Source organism: Myxine glutinosa, chromosome 3, assembly GCF_964187855.1.
Source record: "Myxine glutinosa chromosome 3, kmMyxGlut1.1, whole genome shotgun sequence".
In the NCBI taxonomy this organism is placed as follows: Eukaryota; Metazoa; Chordata; class Myxini; order Myxiniformes; family Myxinidae; genus Myxine; species Myxine glutinosa.
In genome coordinates this window covers 22628142-22648362 of record NC_136263.1, presented here as the reverse complement: position 1 = coordinate 22648362, position 20221 = coordinate 22628142, and the positions used below count along the sequence as shown (strand labels likewise).

Here is a 20221-nt window from a genome sequence, read left to right as displayed (position 1 = left end):
GGCTCTTCCCAGTGTCCCGATGAAACGCTTGTTCGTTCACACGAGTGAAGCGATAATTGTACAATGATGTCCCATTCATTGGGATTCGTGCGAATGGATTGTCTGATATCTTTCTCAATTGCCGACGATGCTACTTAATATGCGACCAGCTACCATTGGGTGTGGGGATGTGACAATTCCACCTGAGTGGTCGTGGAGTCTACCACCCCGCTATGGTATCGATGTTGGACCCGAGGCACAGTATGGATGGAAGCTCCATCGCTAACCAAACCTACGTTCCCCATTCCACAGACCTTCTAGGGTCGTGAGGTCGCCCAGAATGGCGGGTCTTAGGTCAAAGGGAGAGAGGGACAGTGCTGCGGGGCAGGAGACAGGACGAGCTATACGATTAGGACATCACGCTTGTGTCCAACCAACGGCGCCCGTGCTCCTGCGATCACCGCGTACGCCCCCTGCATCCCTCCCTCCTTCGCATCTCCCTCTCTCTCTCTCTTTCTCTTTCTCTGCATTCTCACCAAATCTTTGCACGGAGGCCCCCCGGTCGTGAGCCCCCTTTACGCTAGTCTCTCCCAGATTCCCGAGCGAGCGCCGCAGCAGAGGCATGGCCGGCAGGAGAGGCGGGGGTCGCCAGAAGGAGGAGGACCTGCCCTCGTACTTCGCACGTCTTGGCACAGAGAGCCCCAAGCCTCGGCAAAAATATGGTGGGATGTTCTGCACCGTCGAGGGAGCCTACGAGAACAAGACCATCGACTTTGAGTCGTGCAACGTCGGACGCCGCTCTGGGCGCAGCTCCGGGGTCAGCACCCCCAACAGACCCGAGCTCTCCTCGCCACCTTCGATCGAGTCACCCGGCTCTCCGGACGGATCGGGAGACACGACCCCCGTGGCTCCTCCACCTCTTAGCTTCAGCAGTTCTGGAGGAGGAAAGGATGCGCTGCAGAACCTCGGCGAGGCGGCGGTACGGCGATCCTACATCCCTCTCTTACCCCTCCCCTACACCACTACCACCACCACGAGCTGCTCCACCCTGTCTGTTCCGCATCGCACCCAGTCACACATTTCGTTCCGAGACACAGATCACCATTTCTAGATACTTTATGTTATTGCAACATCTTTGTACTGCTAGGGCAAGTTTTTCTTGTCGGGTGACCCGGTCTTTCGAGCTCGTGTGATTAATGCAAAATAGTCCATCTTTAGCTGTTCCATATTTGCCAGAATAATCCATTATTGTGTCGCTAAGGTCGTGGGTGCAGATGGACCGAAGACCCCAGGTCAATTCACGAACTGAACGTAAAACTTTCCACCGCAAATTCAAAGTCGGGGCATCACCCCAGATCCGTCCTCGTCTTTAATGGATGATGTCATTTAGTAAACAGTCTGGGTATTGCCCAATGAACATTTGATGGTTTTGTATCCGAATATACAATGTTATTGTCCAAAAGGTCCAGGGACTCCTCCCCTTTCCATGGTTTAAATACTTCCGGTCATGGTACCCGGTACATACTTCCGGTCATGGTACCCGGTAGAACTTCATGCGCTATAGACCTGCATACAATCTGCGGAGCGCCCTCTCTCCGCCGTGTCTGGTCCATCTTGGAATCTTTGCGCATTAATCACATGGATAAGTGGTTAGAGGATCGTTGAATCCGTGGGTAGGTGATTGGAGGATCGTTGAATCCGTGGGTAGGTGGTTGGAGGATCGTTGAATCCATGGGGAGGTGGTTGGAGGATCGTTGAATCTGTGGATTGGCAGTGAGAGGATTGTTGAATCCGTGGGTAGGTGGTTGGAGGATCGTTGAATCCGTGGGGAGGTGGTTAGAGGATTGTTGAATCCGTGGGTAGGTGGTTGGAGGATCGTTGAATCCGTGGGGAGGTGGTTAGAGGATTGTTGAATCCGTGGGGAGGTGGTTGGAGGATCGTTGAATCCGTGGGGAGGTGGTTGGAGGATCGTTGAATCCATGGGTAGGTGGTTAGAGGATCGTTGAATCCGTGGGTAGGTGGTTGGAGGATCGTTGAATCCATGGGTAGGTGGTTAGAGGATTGTTGAATCCGTGGGGAGGTGGTTGGAGGATCGTTGAATCCATGGGTAGGTGGTTAGAGGATCGTTGAATCCGTGGGGAGGTGGTTGGAGGATCGTTGAATCCGTGGGTAGGTGGTTAGAGGATTGTTGAATCCGTGGGGAGGTGGTTGGAGGATCGTTGAATCTGTGGATTGGCGGTGAGAGGATTGTTGAACCTGTGGGTAGGCGGTTAGAGGATCGTTGAATCCATGGGTATGCGATTAGAGGATCGTTGAATCTGTGGATTGGCGGTGAGAGGATTGTTGAACCTGTGGGTAGGCGGTTAGAGGATCGTTGAATCCATGGGTATGCGATTAGAGGATCGTTGAATCATGGGTAGGCGGATAGACGATCATTGAATCTGTGGGTAGGTGGTTAGAGGATCGTTGAATCCGAGGGTAGGTGGTTGGAGGATCGTTGAATCCATGGGTAGGTGGTTAGAGGATCGTTGAATCCGTGGGGAGGTGGTTGGAGGATCGTTGAATCCGTGGGTAGGTGGTTAGAGGATTGTTGAATCCGTGGGGAGGTGGTTGGAGGATCGTTGAATCTGTGGATTGGCGGTGAGAGGATTGTTGAATCTGTGGGTAGGCGGTTAGAGGATCGTTGAATCCATGGGTATGCGATTAGAGGATCGTTGAATCCATGGGTAGGCGATTAGAGGATCGTTGAATCCGTGGGTAGGCGGATAGACGATCATTGAATCTGTGGGTAGGTGGTTAGAGGATCGTTGAATCCGAGGGTAGGTGGTTAGAGGATCGTTGAATCCGAGGGTAGGTGGTTAGAGGATTGTTGAATCTGTGGATAGGCGGTGAGAAGATCCTTGAATCTGAGGGTAGGTGGTTAGAGGATCGTTGAATCTGAGGGTAGGTGGTTACAGGATTGTTGAATCTGTGAATAGGTGGTTAGAGGATCGTTGAATCCATCGGTAGGTGGTTAGAGGATCGTTGAATCCATGGGTAGGTGGTTAGAGGATCGTTGAATCCATGGGTAGGTGGTTAGAGGATCGTTGAATCCGTGGGTAGGTGGTTAGAGGATCGTTGAATCCGTGGGTAGGTGGTTAGAGGATTGTTGAATCCATGGGTAGGTGGTTAGAGGATCGTTGAATCCGTGGGTAGGTGGTTAGAGGATCGTTGAATCCATGGGTAGGTGGTTAGAGGATCGTTGAATCCATGGGTAGGTGGTTAGAGGATCGTTGAATCCGTGGGTAGGTGGTTAGAGGATCGTTGAATCCATGGGTAGGTGGTTAGAGGATCGTTGAATCCGTGGGTAGGTGGTTCGAGGATCGTTGAATCTGTGGATAGGTGGTTAGATGATCGTTGAATCCATGGGTAGGTGGTTAAAGGATCGTTGAATCCATGGGTAGGGTAAACACGAGTCCTTTGGCTTGGACGTCAAGAGCAGGGTGACGATTTTGAGGGGGATCGGGATAAGGGGAGTTCGGATGTAAAGGAAGTGGTGTACAGTGAGGAAGGGCCGAAGGGGGTGATATCGGGCGATGGGGGTGCGGTCGGCGATGTCGCGCCACATCACGCCGTCCATACTAAAAGCGAGACGGGCTGGTCGACGCGGAGCTCGGGCGGAGCCGCGTCATCAATATTCATCCCTGGGAAGAGCAGAAGGAGGAGGGGATCAGGGTTAGGAGAGGGAGTGAGAGAGACCGAACCAGCCCAGCTGCCCCCCCTCCATTACGCCCCCCAATAACGATCGCTTTGTTAGGCCCCCGCGGTATAGGAAAGAAATCGTAGCTCCGAGGAAAAAAAATCCCAAAGCAGATTTTGTGCATCCCAGCCGCAGCCATGTCGTACCAGGGCAAGAAGAACATCCCACGGATCACGGTGAGGGTTCGGATCGGGAGCGGCATCGCGATCGCGCGGGGCTCTCATGGCGGCTCCGTGATCCCTCGACCCTGTGCCATTCATTCCCTGCGCGCGGGGCTCTCCCGGCGATGCGATGCGCTGGTCATTCCCACGATGTCCGTGCGACCTTCCTTTGTTGTTGTGGTTCATGTTGCCTATCTGTAGCTCGTTTCGATGTTTTCTTGCCGGTTATCTTAACACCGGGACCACGTCCGTTTGCACCATGGAGGGTTATTGCGTGGGTCCCCGAACTCATATTGCACGGTGGTTCGAGTACGGTGGTGGTTGGTGGTGGTTTATAGCATCCATTTTGGAGGAAGGCTGCTCCGTTAATTTTCCCAGCGGGGACGCAGCCCGTCGGGCGGCAATGGCTGGCGCTCCGGGACTGAATGGATCGAGGGTGCGGTGGGGGTTTCGAGCAGCTTATTGGTGCAGATCGTCCCTTACGCCTGCACCAAGTGGCCAGAAAACAATGGTGGCTTTATAATGAGAGCTCTTCTTGGCAAGACAAACGTGCTTGATGACGTCATTTATCATGTGCCCATGACAATTACATAATGCAAAGCTCACCAACGATGGTCCACGCATTGGCAGTGCCATGTTATAGGTAGTTGCTTTCCCGGTCGGTTGGTTGTACCTGTTGCTAGATCTTTCCTGACTACGCCCTCCTTCCCCATCCGTCCCCGTGCGTTTGACCCACAGAGTGACCGACTGCTCATTAAAGGAGGCAGAATCATTAACGATGATCAGGCCTTTCACGCAGACATCTACCTGGAGGACGGCTTGGTCAAGTAAGTGCATTCACCATTCAGATGTTCTGCTGTGATTCATTCGTTCCCTCCTGAATCGTTCTTTGAACACAGCCCAGATTATCACGTTACCCCTCCAATGAGCAACACACCCAGTGGTAGGGTAAGTGCTTGTGACTGCTCTCCAAACCTGTTCATTGCAAGTTCATGAACACACTTTGCGGTGATTGCATGGGGATGTGAAACCCCCAGTTTGGAGTTCTCTGAACGATAGCAGATTCAGGAATGCTTCACATGGAGCCGTTACTTACGTAGGAGGTCATTATATAGATGGTGTCGAATGGCATCACTATGCAATAATCCCTACCAATTGGTCCTTCGCTCAATACACCCGACCTTGTCATTACTTTTCATACAGTGTTCCAGGAGCATACAACAAGGTTCTTGAGAGTCAGGTATCTTTTTTATAACCTCACCTGTTAACGACATGTAGGATGGCATCCGCATCGTTGATATCGCTCAATCGATCTGCAAGCTGCTAGGGGCTGGCAGGATGGCCTAGAGGTGCGCACCCTCGACTCGAAGCCATCTAGCCTGGGTTTTAATGCCAACCCAGCTACTGCCATCCTGGTGTTTCCCAATTCTGGACCAGTTTTCCCGTGTGTGCCATCCCTTGGATGGACGTTAAACTTGGCGTCCCATCTGCCAGCTTGTGTCGGTGGACAATTAAGATCCTTCGCGAACAGTCGGCAAGCTATTGCCGGCACCATGAGCAAATTACAAATTCCTGCCCCAACTACTTAGTCGAACGTCAGGCTGGGCCAGCTGGGCTAAGCTTCCCCCAGCCAACCCCGCAAGTGGGAATAATAGTGGTCGTTTAAGAAGAAGAAGATCTGTCAACTTGCTGGAAAAGTTGGGTATTTTTAGCATGCTAAACCTGACCTGACATGACCTGATACAACAGTTGATTTTTTTTTTTCAAAAAAATTTGTAGATCAATATACTTTATGAACCCCAGAGGGTAATCCCCAAATATGAGGCTTTTTGGGTCTCCATGCCTTTTAGCACTTTGAATCCAGTGTAAATGCTGAAGTCTTATGCTGAGATAAACTTTATTTGAGATGCTTATGATTTGCTCTTTGAACTGTAGATGTGGAGAAAAAAAACAACCAAATAATGACTAATGACGTAAGCACACACCTGGTTGATCATTTCTGGTTCCGTTTCGAGGTTTGGTATATTCGCAAGCCACCACCACATAAGCTAAAGAACCCTGGCAAAGCAAATCTCTTAACGAGACCAAAAATGAGATTTTGTACTCCACAAATTGCTTTTACACTCCTGTGGGAATGGCAGAACACCTGCACCAATGAAAACCAGCCTGCACACCTGAGAAAACAGCCACTGTGAATGCATTGTTTAAAACGACTCTTTCCTCTCGTTCCCAAGGCCTTTAGGGTCAGCAGTATCCTTCGTATACTTGAAGGATATCCTTCGTATACTCCACCAGCTTCAACTGTTTTTATGTAACTTTGGGTTGAAGTTTATATAATTAGAAAACCAGACTTCTTCTTCCTCTTCTGAAACTTCCAGAAGGTTAGAGGGATGTCTCGCTTGTAGAACACATTGAAGGTCCCTCGTAACACACAAGTGTGCAAACGGACATGAAAAAGGCACGGGATTCAGACCTAGGGTCAAAGAGCCATTGGAAAAGCAGGTGCTGAGGACCCTGATACCTTAATGGTAGGGAGCGGGCGTTTAATCCAGGTGCTACTTGGCTCGTGCTACGATCCAGGTGCAACTGTAGGAATAACAACTTGACCTTGTGCTTGCCAAAGGAAGACATGGGCATGTGCGACGTTACGCTTTTTCGACGGTTATGGTGTTCTCGTGTGCCAACAGGCAGATCGGGGATAACTTGATCGTGCCCGGTGGGGTGAAGGTCATAGAAGCCCACGGGCGGATGGTCATGCCTGGAGGCATCGATGTCCACACACACCTGCAAATGCCTTACCTGGGAACCTGCACGGTAGATGATTTCTTCCAGGGAACAAAAGCCGCTCTTGCTGGAGGCACGACCATGATAGGTGAGTCGTAAGTCCGACAATGTGTTGCATGGATATTGCGTGCCACTTGTTTGTTCGAAAAAGCAGACTTAGGGAAAAGCTTGCCAAGACAACGAGGTTAAGGAAATTGCATAAAGTGAAAAAGCAAATGGTGTTCGTCCCCACCCGTTCAGGAGCTTCCAATAGCTATAGGAAGGAGAATTATGTCAGAGGAGTGTTAAAGGGAACCTCAAAGAGGGTGTGCATCTTAATACTTTGACTCATGGCTGCACCAATCATTTAGGTTTTCCATTTTATATTTTAATTATAACTAATATGAAGTTAGCATGTTTCTACATTCGACAGAATGATCAGCAGAGTCAAAGAGCACTTGCCTTTCAGCTGTCTAGTCCTGGTTCAACTTCCACAGACTTACCATGTTGAGATGTGTAGTCTGGGTTCGACTTCTGCAGTCTTACCATGTTGAGATGTCTCGTCTGGGTTTGACTCCCACAGTCTTACCATGTTGAGATGTCTAGTCTGGGTTCGACTCCTGCAGTCTTAACATGTTGAGATGTGTAATCTGGGTTCGACTCCCACAGTCTTAACATGTTGAGATGTGTAGTCTGGGTTTGACTCCTGCAGTCTTACCATGTTGAGATGTGTAGTCTGGGTTCAACTCCTGCAGTCTTACCATGTTGAGATATCTAGTCTGGGTTTGACCCCCACAGTCTTACCATTTTGATATGTGCAGTCTGGGTTTGACTCCCACAGTCTTACCATGTTGAGATGTCGAGTCTGGGTTTGACTCCCACAGTCTTACCATGTTGATATGTGCAGTCTGGGTTTGACTCCCACAGTCTTACCATGTTGAGATGTCTCGTCTGGGTTTGACTCCTGCTGTCTTACCATGTTGAGATGTGTAGTCTGGGTTCAACTCCTGCAGTCTTTCCATGTTGAGATATCTAGTCTGGGTTTGACCCCCGCAGTCTTACCATGTTGAGATGTGTAGTCTGGGTTGACTCCTGCAGTCTTACCATGTTGAGATATCTAGTCTGGGTTTGACTCCCACAATCTTACCATTTTGAGATGTCTAGTCTGGGTTTGACTCCCACAGTCTTACCATGTTGAGATGTGTAGTCTGGGTTTGAATCCCACAGTCTCACCATGTTGAGATGGGTCCTCTGGGTTGACTCCTGCAGTCTTCCCATGTTGAGATGTGTAGTCTGGGGTTGACTCCTGCAGTCTTACCATGTTGAGTTGTGTAGTCTGGGTTCGAATCACACAGTCTTACCATGTTGAGATGTCTCGTCTGAGTTTGACTCCCACAGCCTTACCATGCTGAGATGTGTAGTCTGCGTTCGACTCCCACAGTCTTAACATGTTGAGATGTGTAGTCTGGGTTCGACTCCTGCAGTCTTACCATGTTGAGATGTCTAGTCTGGGTTTGACTCCCACAGTCTTACCATGTTGAGATGTCTAGTCTGGGTTTGACTCCCACATTCTTACCATGTTGAGATGTCTAGTCTGGGTTTGACTCCCACAGTCTTACCATGTTGAGATGTCTCGTATGGTTTGACTCCTGCAGTCTTACCATGTTGAGATGTCTCGTATGGTTTGACTCCCGCAGTCTTACCATGTTGAGATGTCTAGTATGGGTTTGACTCCCACAGTCTTACCATGTTGAGATGTCTAGTCTGGGTTTGACTCCCACAGTCTTACCATGTTGAGATGTCTAGTATGGTTTCGACTCCTGCAGTCTTACCATGTTGAGATGTCTAGTATGGTTTGACTCCCACAGTCTTACCATGTTGAGATGTCTAGTATGGTTTCGACTCCTGCAGTCTTACCATGTTGAGATGTCTAGTATGGTTTCAACTCCTGCAGTCTTACCATGTTGAGATGTTTTGTCTGGGTTTGACTCCCGACCAGAATATCAATATTGTCAGATCAGTGATTCACTGGTAGGTTGTTGCATCATAAAGTGCACCGTCCCACTGATGGACGTTAAGATGTGTGGTCCATCTGACAGCATTAGCTGATGGAATCTGAAGATCGCACAGTGTTCTTAGCGAAGTTTGGAGAGTAATCCCTGGAAACATGAACAAATTACACATTCCTGCCACGACTGCGACTATATCACTGGGTGACAACCTTCTAATGGGAAAAATGATCACTGCTTTTAAAAGCAATGGCAAACCACCTTGGGAATTCCTTGCTAAGAGACTGTTTCAGCAGCACTGATGTCCAGGTATCATGTGTCATGATTATGAGAATGTTTGAGTGATTCAGGATGTTTTAATTATACATTGGAGGAGTCAAGAAATGAGGTGCCTGGACTGAATGGACCGAGTCTGCGGCACGGTTAGGGCTCGGAACATATTCAATGTCCACTACCGAGACCTTTCTACTCACTGCATGGTGGAGGGGGTGGGAAAGTAGGGAGGACAAGATGGATACAGTCACAAACTCTCAGGAAGGAAAAGGGGCAACTTAGAAAAGGTGTGTTTGGAGGGTTAATGGGAGTAGAAAATATCATAGTTGTGGATGAGGGATGATCTGAGATTGCGGTGAATACCTGCCTTGAAGATTTGGAGGTGGGAATGATATTGAGGAGACTGAGGAATTTGGTTCCACAGGAAGGGGAAAAAAAGAGGAACGAATGAGTGGAGGTGAGCAGTGGTTCTGGATTCTGGGAGTTTCACGAAAAGGAGGTCGCTGGCAGGCTGCGTGCACAATACAGAAATCTCAGGTGGGGTGGCAGGGCACGGAAAGGGCATATGTTGTAAGCACAGAACGGAGGCTGTGAAGTGGTAGGCCCATAGACTCAGCTTCCTCGTGGGCGATCCCAATGATCTTGAAGGCCTTGGTTTCCACGGCATCAAGCTGAGCAAGATGTCAGGCAGGGATGCCAGCCCAAAGGGGAGAAGAGTACCCCACCAAGCTGAGCAAGATGTCAGGCAGGGATGCCAGCCCAAAGGGGAGAAGTGTACCCCACCAAGCTGAGCAAGATGTCAGGCAGGGATGCCAGCCCAAAGGGGAGAAGAGTACTCCACCAAGCTGGGCAAGATGTCAGGCAGGGATGCCAGCCCAAAGGAGAGAAGTGTACCCCACCAAGCTGAGCAAGATGTCACGCAGGGATGCCAGCCCAAAGGGGAGAAGAGTACCCCACCAAGCTGAGCAAGATGTCACGCAGGGATACCAGCCGAAAGGGGAGAATAGTCCCCCATCAAGCTGAGCAAGATGTCACGCAGGGATGCCAGCCCAAAGGGGAGAAGAGTACCCCACCAAGCTGAGCAAGATGTCAGGCAGGGATGCCAGCCCAAAGGGGAGAAGTGTACCCCACCAAGCTGAGCAAGATGTCAGGCAGGGATGCCAGCCCAAAGGGGAGAAGAGTACTCCACCAAGCTGGGCAAGATGTCAGGCAGGGATGCCAGCCCAAAGGAGAGAAGTGTACCCCACCAAGCTGAGCAAGATGTCACGCAGGGATGCCAGCCCAAAGGGGAGAAGAGTACCCCACCAAGCTGAGCAAGATGTCACGCAGGGATACCAGCCGAAAGGGGAGAATAGTCCCCCATCAAGCTGAGCAAGATGTCAGGCAGGGATGCCAGCCCAAAGGGGAGAAGAGTACCCCACCAAGCTGAGCAAGATGTCACGCAGGGATGCCAGCCGAAAGGGGAGAATAGTACCCCATCAAGCTGAGCAAGATGTCAGGCAGGGATGCCAGCCGAAAGGGGAGAATAGTACCCCATCAAGCTGAGCAAGATGTCAGGCAGGGATGCCAGCCCAAAGGGCAGAATAGTACCCCATCAAGCTGAGCAAGATGTCACGCAGGGATGCCAGCCCAAAGGGCAGAATAGTACCCCATCAAGCTGAGCAAGATGTCACGCAGGGATGCCAGCCCAAAGGGCATAATAGTACCCCATCAAGCTGAGCAAGATGTCACGCAGGGATGCCAGCCCAAAGGGCAGAATAGTACCCCATCAAGCTGAGCAAGATGTCACGCAGGGATGCCAGCCCAAAGGGGAGAAGAGTACCCCACCAAGCTGAGCAAGATGTCAGGCAGGGATGCCAGCCCAAAGGGGAGAAGTGTACCCCACCAAGCTGAGCAAGATGTCAGGCAGGGATGCCAGCCCCAAAGGGGAGAAGAGTACTCCACCAAGCTGGGCAAGATGTCAGGCAGGGATGCCAGCCCAAAGGAGAGAAGTGTACCCCACCAAGCTGAGCAAGATGTCACGCAGGGATGCCAGCCCAAAGGGGAGAAGAGTACCCCACCAAGCTGAGCAAGATGTCACGCAGGGATACCAGCCGAAAGGGGAGAATAGTCCCCCATCAAGCTGAGCAAGATGTCAGGCAGGGATGCCAGCCCAAAGGGGAGAAGAGTACCCCACCAAGCTGAGCAAGATGTCACGCAGGGATGCCAGCCGAAAGGGGAGAATAGTACCCCATCAAGCTGAGCAAGATGTCAGGCAGGGATGCCAACCCAAAGGGCAGAATAGTACCCCATCAAGCTGAGCAAGATGTCACGCAGGGATGCCAGCCCAAAGGGCAGAATAGTACCCCCATCAAGCTGAGCAAGATGTCACGCAGGGATGCCAGCCCAAAGGGCAGAATAGTACCCCATCAAGATGAACAATATGTCACGCAGGGATGCCAGCCCAAAGGGGAAAATAGTACCCCATCAAGCTGAACAATATGTCAGGCAGGGATGCCAGCCCAAAGGGGAGAGCAGTACTCCATCAAGCTGAGCAAGATATCACGCAGGGATGCCAGCCGAAAGGGCAGAATAGTACCCCACCAAGCTGAGCAAGATGTCACGCAGGGATGCCAGCCGAAAGGGGAGAATAGTACCCCATCAAGCTGAGCAAGATGTCAGGCAGGGATGCCAGCCCAAAGGGGAAAATAGTACCCCATCAAGCTGAGCAAGATGTCACGCAGGGATGCCAGCCGAAAGGGCAGAATAGTACCCCACCAAGCTGAGCAAGATGTCACGCAGGGATGCCAGCCGAAAGGGGAGAATAGTACCCCATCAAGCTGAGCAAGATGTCAGGCAGGGATGCCAGCCCAAAGGGCAGAATAGTACCCCACCAAGCTGAGCAAGATGTCACGCAGGGATGCCAGCCGAAAGGGGAGAATAGTACCCCATCAAGCTGAGCAAGATGTCAGGCAGGGATGCCAGCCCAAAGGGCAGAATAGTACCCCATCAAGCTGAGCAAGATGTCACGCAGGGATGCCAGCCCAAAGGGCAGAATAGTACCCCATCAAGCTGAGCAAGATGTCACGCAGGGATGCCAGCCCAAAGGGCAGAATAGTACCCCATCAAGCTGAGCAAGATGTCACGCAGGGATGCCAGCCCAAAGGGCAGAATAGTACCCCATCAAGCTGAACAATATGTCATGCAGGGATGCCAGCCCAAAGGGGAAAATAGTACCCCATCAAGCTGAACAATATGTCAGGCAGGGATGCCAGCCCAAAGGGGAGAGCAGTACTCCATCAAGCTGAGCAAGATGTCACGCAGGGATGCCAGCCGAAAGGGCAGAATAGTACCCCACCAAGCTGAGCAAGATGTCACGCAGGGATGCCAGCCCAAAGGGGAGAATAGTACCCCATCAAGCTGAGCAAGATGTCATGCAGGGATGCCAGCCAAAAGGGGAGAGTAGTACCCCATAAAGCTGAGCAAGATGTCAGGCAGGGATGCCAGCCCAAAGGGGAGAAGAGTACTCCATCAAGATGAACAATATGTCAGCCAGGGATGCCAGCCCAAAGGGGAGAGCAGTACTCCATCAAGCTGAACAATATGTCAGGCAGGGATGCCAGCCCAAAGGGGAGAATAGTACCCCACCAAGCTGAGCAAGATGTCACGCAGGGATGCCAGCCCAAAGTGGAGAGCAGTACTCCACCAAGCTGAGCAGGATGTCAGGCAGGGATGCCAGCCCAAAGGGGAGAAGAGTACTCCACCAAGCTGGGCAAGATGTCAGGCAGGGATGCCAGCCCAAAGGAGAGAAGAGTACTCCACCAAGCTGGGCAAGATGTCAGGCAGGGATGCCAGCCCAAAGTGGAGAGCAGTACTCCACCAAGCGGAGCAAGATGTCAGGCAGGGATGCCAGCCCAAAGAGGAGAAGAGTACTCCACCAAGCTGGGCAAGATGTCAGGCAGGGATGCCAGCCCAAAGGAGAGAAGAGTACTCCACCAAGCTGGGCAAGATGTCAGGCAGGGATGCCAGCCCAAAGGGGAGAATAGTACCCCACCAAGCTGAGCAAGATGACAGGCAGGGATGCCAGCCCAAAGGGGAGAATAGTACCCCACCAAGCTGAGCAAGATGTCAGGCAGGGATGCCAGCCCAAAGGGGCGAATAGTACCCCACCAAGCTGATCAAGATGTCAGGCAGGGATGCCAGCCCAAAGGGGAGAATAGTACCCCACCAAGCTGAGCAAGATGTCAGGCAGGGATGCCAGCCCAAAGGGGAGAATAGTACCCCGCCAAGCTGATCAAGATGTCACGCAGGGATGCCAGCCAAAAGGCGAGAGCAGTACTCCATCAAGCTGATCAAGATGTCACGCAGGGATGCCAGCCCAAAGGGGAGAGCAGTACTCCATCAAGCTGAGCAAGATGTCACGCAGGGATGCCAGCCCAAAGGGGAGAAGAGTACTCCATCAAGCTGAGCAAGATGTGAGGCAGGGATGCCAGCCCAAAGGGGAGAAGAGTACTCCATCAAGCTGAGCAAGATGTCAGGCAGGGATGCCAGCCCAAAGGGGAGAAGTGTACCCCACCAAGCTGAGCAAGATGTCAGGCAGGGATGCCAGCCCAAAGGGGAGAAGAGTACACCACCAAGCTGAGCAAGATGTCAGGCAGGGATGCCAGCCCAAAGGGGAGAAAAATACCCCACCAAGCTGAGCAAGATGTCAGGCAGGGATGCCAGCCCAAAGTGGAGAAGAATACTCCATCAAGCTGAGCAAGATGTCAGGCAGGGATGCCAGCCCAAAGGGGAGAAGAATACCCCACCAAGCTGGGCAAGATGTCAGGCAGGGATGCCAGCCCAAAGGGGAGAAGAATACCCCATCAAGCTGAGCAAGATGTCAGGCAGGGATGCCAACCCAAAGGGGAGAGCAGTACTCCATCAAGCTGAGCAAGATGTCAGGCAGGGATGCCAACCCAAAGGGGAGAAGAGTACTCCATCAAGCTGGGCAAGATGTCAGGCAGGGATGCCAACCCAAAGGGGAGAAGAGTACTCCATCAAGCTGGGCAAGATGTCAGGCAGGGATGCCAACCCAAAGGGGAGAAGAGTACTCCATCAAGCTGGGCAAGATGTCAGGCAGGGATGCCAACCCAAAGGGGAGAAGAGTACTCCATCAAGCTGAGCAAGATGTCAGGCAGGGATGCCAACCCAAAGGGGAGAAGAGTACTCCATCAAGCTGGGCAAGATGTCAGGCAGGGATGCCAACCCAAAGGGGAGAAGAGTACTCCATCAAGCTGGGCAAGATGTCAGGCAGGGATGCCAACCCAAAGGGGAGAAGAGTACTCCATCAAGCTGGGCAAGATGTCAGGCAGGGATGCCAACCCAAAGGGGAGAAGAGTACTCCATCAAGCTGAGCAAGATGTCAGGCAGGGATGCCAGCCCAAAGGGGAGAGCAGTACTCCATGGAAGCCAACTTTGAAGTGAGGTTTGCACAAGAAAGATAATAACTGATAGTGAGTCCTAAAAGTTTGTATGACTGAACTTCTTCAAGAGGATTGTTAAGGAAGTAGATGGGAGGGTTTGTCAGACTGTCGATTTTGGATAAAAAGCGAGAATGTGAGATTTGTCAGGATTGAAAGTCATATTCCAAGTGGAGGCATCAGCAAAGAGATAAAGAAGTTTTTCCATAGAGTCAGAGAGGTCATTGATGAAGATTAGGAATAGGACTGAGCCAAGAACACTGCCTTGGGGTACTTCAGCCATGACAGGGAGAAAAGATTTGAGGAAAGGATCCCGTTGAGAGCCACACATTCTCTACGAGAGTAGAGGAAGTCAGTAAGGCATGTGTGAAGTTGGCCTTGAATGCCTAAGACAGAGAGTTTGGTGAGTAAGGCAGGATGCCTGACTGCATCAAAAGCACCAGATGTGTCCAGAGAGACGGCCCTGATCTCATGTCTGACATTGAAGACCTCCATTCATTGTTGGTTGAGTAGGAGGAGCATGTCCAAGGTGTAGTGACCAGGTCTGGATCCGAATTGATGATATGATATGAGGCCGTTGGAGAAAAGGAATGATTTTATGTCACCTGTCATAATTGATTCCATGACGTTGCTGATGATTGGAAGTAAGCTAGTAGGTCTGTAGTTAAGGAAATCCATTTTTGCACCTTCTTATGTAATACTGTGATGTTAGCTAATTTTGAAGCAGATGGAAGATGACCCCGAGTATATAATAGGGTGAAAAGAGCATCGAGAGGATGTGAAAGAGCAGCAGAGCAGGTTTTTAGGACATATGAGCTGATTCCATCCAGGCAAGTTGCACAATCGGTGTCGAGGGTTGCCTGAAACATCTCCACCTTCTCAGGTGAAAAAGAGACAGAGTCCAAGAGCAGTTTGGTGTGACTGTTTTGGGTGGGTACAGAGAGTGAGGGGTTGGGGACGCAAGATTTGGAAGCAAACACAGAATTGAGACATTCGGCCTTCTCATGCGCGGAGTTGGCTGTGGTGCCATTTAAAGAGAGGGAAGGGATGGAAGTGGAGCAAACACCAGAGACAAACTTAACAAGGTACCACCAGGTTTTAGAGGAGGGAGAAAGTCATAACCTTCCACCCTATTTACCCTCCCTGTTTGGTGTTTCCCAGTGGACCACGTGGTGCCAGAGCCTGGCGCAGGCCTGATAGCTTCCTTCGAGCAGTGGCGACAATGGGCCGACAGCAAGGTGTGTTGTGACTACACTCTCAACGTAGATCTCACTTACTGGAGTGAGGACTTATTGGAGGAGATGGAGATTCTGGTCAATCAGAAAGGTGATGCCTCCAAAATATTTCATCCACCTGACATCTTTGAATGATTTGCACTGTTATTTTATTACTTAATATGTTCAACCACCTGTCTCTGCTGAAAGAGCTAAGTTGGTCTTTGCAGATACCTTTCTGTGATCTTCACCATGCCTAGGTTAAGCCAGTGCCATGTTCATCTGGTGTTTTTGTCCGAGTTTGGTATATATATATATATATATATATATATATATGGCAAACCATTCTTCATGCTCAACTAATTCACCACTTTTTACTAATTTACAATCTGCCATATAAAACAGTCAGTTTGTGTGTTTGTCTGTCCCCCTTCATAAGGGTAGGTTTTAAAGGCCAATCTTTTAACACGAATGTGTGTTCACAATGGTCTATTTTTGAGGACAAAACAAACTTGAAAAACATTTTCCATAAAAGAGTGATTATGTCTCTTATATTGGAATTGTAGACGGTGGCTTACAAACCGAGCCTCAAGGGCGGTGTACAGAAGCGTTTTTTAAATAACAATAAATACATGGCGCAGGGAGGTGAAATTTGCTGCACGTGATGTGCAACACACACAGAGTAAAACGAGTGTCCAATGCCCAATAAATGAAGAAGATATAAGCACACCTGACACTAGGCCGGGACTTCACAGTCTTTGGCACGCTCACGAGGCTGCACCGGCGAATAAACTGTTCCGATCTGTCATTTTTACCGGCTTTTTACTACTTGCCAAATAACACATATGGTTCCATTTATCAAGGGTCAGTCAATGATTTTATTTTCCCTTGGCGGGAGTAATGCATTCGATCGTGCGTGTGTGTGTGTGTGTGTGTGTGTGTGTGTGTGTGTGTGTGTGTGTGTGTGTGTGTGTGTGTGTGTGTGTGTGTGTGTGTGTGTGTGTGTGTGTGCGTTCGTGTACAAGATATCTGCAAAAGTTCTGAATGGATTTGGATGAAAGTTGGTGGGTTGATTGCCCTTGCGATAAGGAAGAATTGATTAGTTTTTGGTGAAACTCAGGATATTATTCCGGATCCAAGAATTTTTTGGGGAATTTTTTACCATTGGAAGATAGGGCTCATTTTTTTAAACATTATCTTCTATATATTCTATATTTAACATTGTGATATGAAAATATTTTTCATATTTGTCGTAATTGTAGTTTAAACTCGTGGTTATGCGTTAGAGTGGTGTATTTTGTTAGCAGCGTCGTCCTCAAGGTTCTTCTTTTTTTTTTTTTCTAATAAAGACATATTCTGTCATTTTAAAACGACCAATGTGTGTATTCGGTTTCCCCGTTTCATAAAATGTATCGTTTGATACGTATAATGTTTTAAAACTGTTTTTGGGGGGGTTTTTTAGTTTTTACCCTCAGAAGAGATATCAACATTTAGTTTTACCTCAGCGAATGTCAATCGCGGTGTCAGTATTTGATTAACTTATAAAGACTTAGGTGAGTTATAAGTGTGACCAGCATGTGCACGGGATTCTTCCCAGAAGAATGAGTGGTCGCATTAGCTTGTACGACTTAAAATGAGCGAGTTTTGTTTTGACGTTTGGGCTAGTTTTACATGTTGTATCCCTAAGGAATGAAACGAACGTTTTTCCTGGCTTACAATTTTATTTGAAGTCACACATGCCTCAAAATACACTCACTTATATAGAATTGAACGCTGAATCCGAAAATGTAAGTGAAATTGCCTTGTTTTGTTTTTAACATTATCTTCTATATATTCTAAATATATATCTGTGCAGTGTCTGTCTTGTGTTGTCTGTCTTGTGTCGTCACTGAACTCCTCCCTCAAACTTTTGTGAAATCGTACTATTCCAACTTGACCCACGGCGGGAGTTTGCGCTCCACTGAGTGGCGTTCTAGTTTCATTTTTAAAATGTTCTAAAGATTGCACTAACAAAGCATTTTAAAATCCTGGATCAGCCGAGGCACAAACCTTTAAATATAGTTCATTAAAAATGTCTTAATTAAGGACATTTAATATCATAATGCTTCGATTAAACATTTGGCCTTCTTATGAGGGGCTGGAGGGGTTTTCAAAATGTTCTCATAACGAGTTGTCTACAACGACAAAAATTGTATTACCTCGTCGTGCAAAGTGAGAGCAGGGTTAAGCTATTGGGCCCACTTCTGTCTGTCTGTCAGTGCGTCTGTCTACAAACGATCGAGGAACAATTTAATTTCGGTCTGTAGTTTAGCAGTACTTTGGCTCTGAATCCCAGTCTCGCAGGCACACAGGGTAGAGATAATCTTTTCACGATGTCTGCCTGTCTGGCAGACAAACAAAATTTATAACCATTCCAAACGGGAAACTTACTATTTTTGAGGACCTCATAAAGGACACAAACAACAAGCACGAAGATCTAATGCTACGTGTTAAATAAGATGGTGTGAAAGACGCTGCATCAACGGTGGTATACATTGCTGCACCCTTTAAAATATTTACTTTATTTCAATTGAATGATATACAGTACTTGAACAGTAGATTGTAGAACACAAATCGCCTTTTGACACTTTCAAAACCCTTCAGTTTTAGCAATACTTGGACAAACTATTACGTCATTTTATGTCATCTCGACCAATCACATTTGCCACTCGCAGACCCCGCCCATGTCCATGTTTCTCAAGACGACGTGGGGTAAAGTGCTCCATGAACTCTCCAGTTATTTTAAACATACAAGTACGTATAATTAAATAATGAGACCCGTGTTCTTGATGGAGATTCGGGTCATTCACGAAAAACTTGAGCAACAACTTACATGCAAAAAAACATCCTTGGACAGAGCACCATTCCGTTGCAGAAATTTAATTAGGAAGAAAATATTTTTCTTCCTCAACTTGCAACTCGTCCAAAGTTACAGCTGTAACTGATATATTTTTGTCCTTGAACCAATATTGCAAACAGACACAGCAGTATGGCTGGGGGGGGATCAGTCGGGTTCATTCATTTCGAATTTGGATGTGCTGTTCCAATACTATTGGTAATACTGTATAGTGTACATTTATCATTGGGCATTCTTACCATCAGACACTTAAAACATCAATGATTTGACCTTTCTGTCAAAGCCTTGTTTCTGTCCTAAACCTTTAACCACCCTGTTTCTGTCCTTCAGCCCCTGTTTCTGTTCTTAACTCCTTGTTTCTGTCTGAAAATCCTCGTTTCTGTCAATAAACCTCCACTTTTGTCCATAAAACCCTGTTTCTGTCTGTAACCCCCATTTCTGTCTGCAAATGCCTGTTTCTGCCCATACACCCCTGTTCCTGTCTGTTAACTCTTGTTTCTGTCTGGAAATCTCAGTTTCTGTCGGTAAATCCCTGTTTCTGTCCCTAAACCTATGTTTCTGTCCCTAAACCTGTTTCTGTCCGTAAATCTCTGTTTCTGTCCTTAAACTCCTGTTTCTGTCTGTAAACTCCTGTTTCTGTCTGTAAACTCCTGTTTCTGTCTGCAAATCCCTGTTTCTGGCAGTAAATCTCTGTTTCTGTCGGTAAATCCCTGTTTCTGTCCCTAAACCTATGTTTCTGTCCCTAAACCTATGTTTCTGTCCGTAAATCTCTGTTTCTGTCCTTAAACTCCTGTTTCTGTCTGTAAACTCCTGTTTCTGTCTGCAAATCCCTGTTTCTGGCAGTAAATCCCTGTTTCTGTCTGTAAATCCCTGTTTCTGTCTGTAAACTCCTGCTTCTGTCCTTAAATCTCTGTTTCTGTCCATAAATCCCTGCGTCAATCCATAAACCCCCGTTTCTGTCTGTAAATCCTTGTTTCTGTCCATAAACCCTTGCTTCTGTCTGTAAATCCTTGTTTGTCTCTGTAAACTCCTGTTTCTGTCTGTATACTCCTGTTTCTGTCTGTAAACCTCTGTTTCTGTCAGTAAGTCCCTGTTTCTGCCTGTAAAGCCTTGATTCTGTACTGTAAACCCCTGTTTCTGTCTGTAAACCCCTGCTTCTGTCTGTAAATCCTTGTTTCTGTCCATAAACCCTTGCTTCTGTCTGTAAATCCTTGTTCATCTCTGTAAACTCCTGTTTCTGTCTGTATACTCCTGTTTCTGTCTGTAAACCTCTGTTTCTGTCAGTAAGTCCCTGTTTCTGTCCATAAACCCCTGCTTCTGTCCGTAAATCCCTGTTTCTGTCCATAAACCCCTGCTTTTGTCCGTAAAACCCCTGTTTCTGCCCGTAAAGCCTTGCTTCTGTTTGTAAACCCCTGTTTCTGTCCATAAACTCCTGTTTCTGTCTGTAAACCCTTGTTTATATTGAACACTCTCCACCAAGCTTGTTGCAGCCTCGTAAACAAAACAAAACACATTCCACATTTCCGATGAATTGTCCGACTTCAACCAACTCCCAACCACCTCTTTGATGTTGTTAAGACAGTAGTTGTATGTAAAGTTTCCTCCATGTTGGTGCATAGTTTCTCTTTGATGATGTGTGTGAGGTATTTATTTATAAAATGAATCGACAGAGAGAACTCTTTGTTCACTTTGTGCTTTCCCAGGATGGTTCAAATTGACCTGGACTTTTATTATTAACATAACTCA

At 48.4% G+C, this 20221-nt stretch overlaps 1 protein-coding gene across 4 annotated transcripts in view; it reads left to right on the top strand.

Annotated features, from left to right (window-relative positions):
• The first annotated feature begins 507 nt into the window (after nt 1-507).
• Nucleotides 508-20221, top strand: part of LOC137423756 (dihydropyrimidinase-related protein 2) — a 72470-nt gene continuing 52756 nt past the window's right edge. The window contains exons 1-4 of one of the 4 annotated variants that reach the window (XM_068111235.2): nt 508-958; nt 4618-4706; nt 6567-6751; nt 15527-15691. In XM_068111235.2, the coding sequence (XP_067967336.1) occupies nt 602-958; nt 4618-4706; nt 6567-6751; nt 15527-15691 (796 nt within the window). In that variant the 5' untranslated portion in view covers nt 508-601. Of the gene's footprint in view, nt 959-3562; nt 3895-4617; nt 4707-6566; nt 6752-15526; nt 15692-20221 lie in introns of those variants that run through there. The other 3 variants (XM_068111234.2, XM_068111236.2, XM_068111237.2) reach the window with 3 other exon arrangements.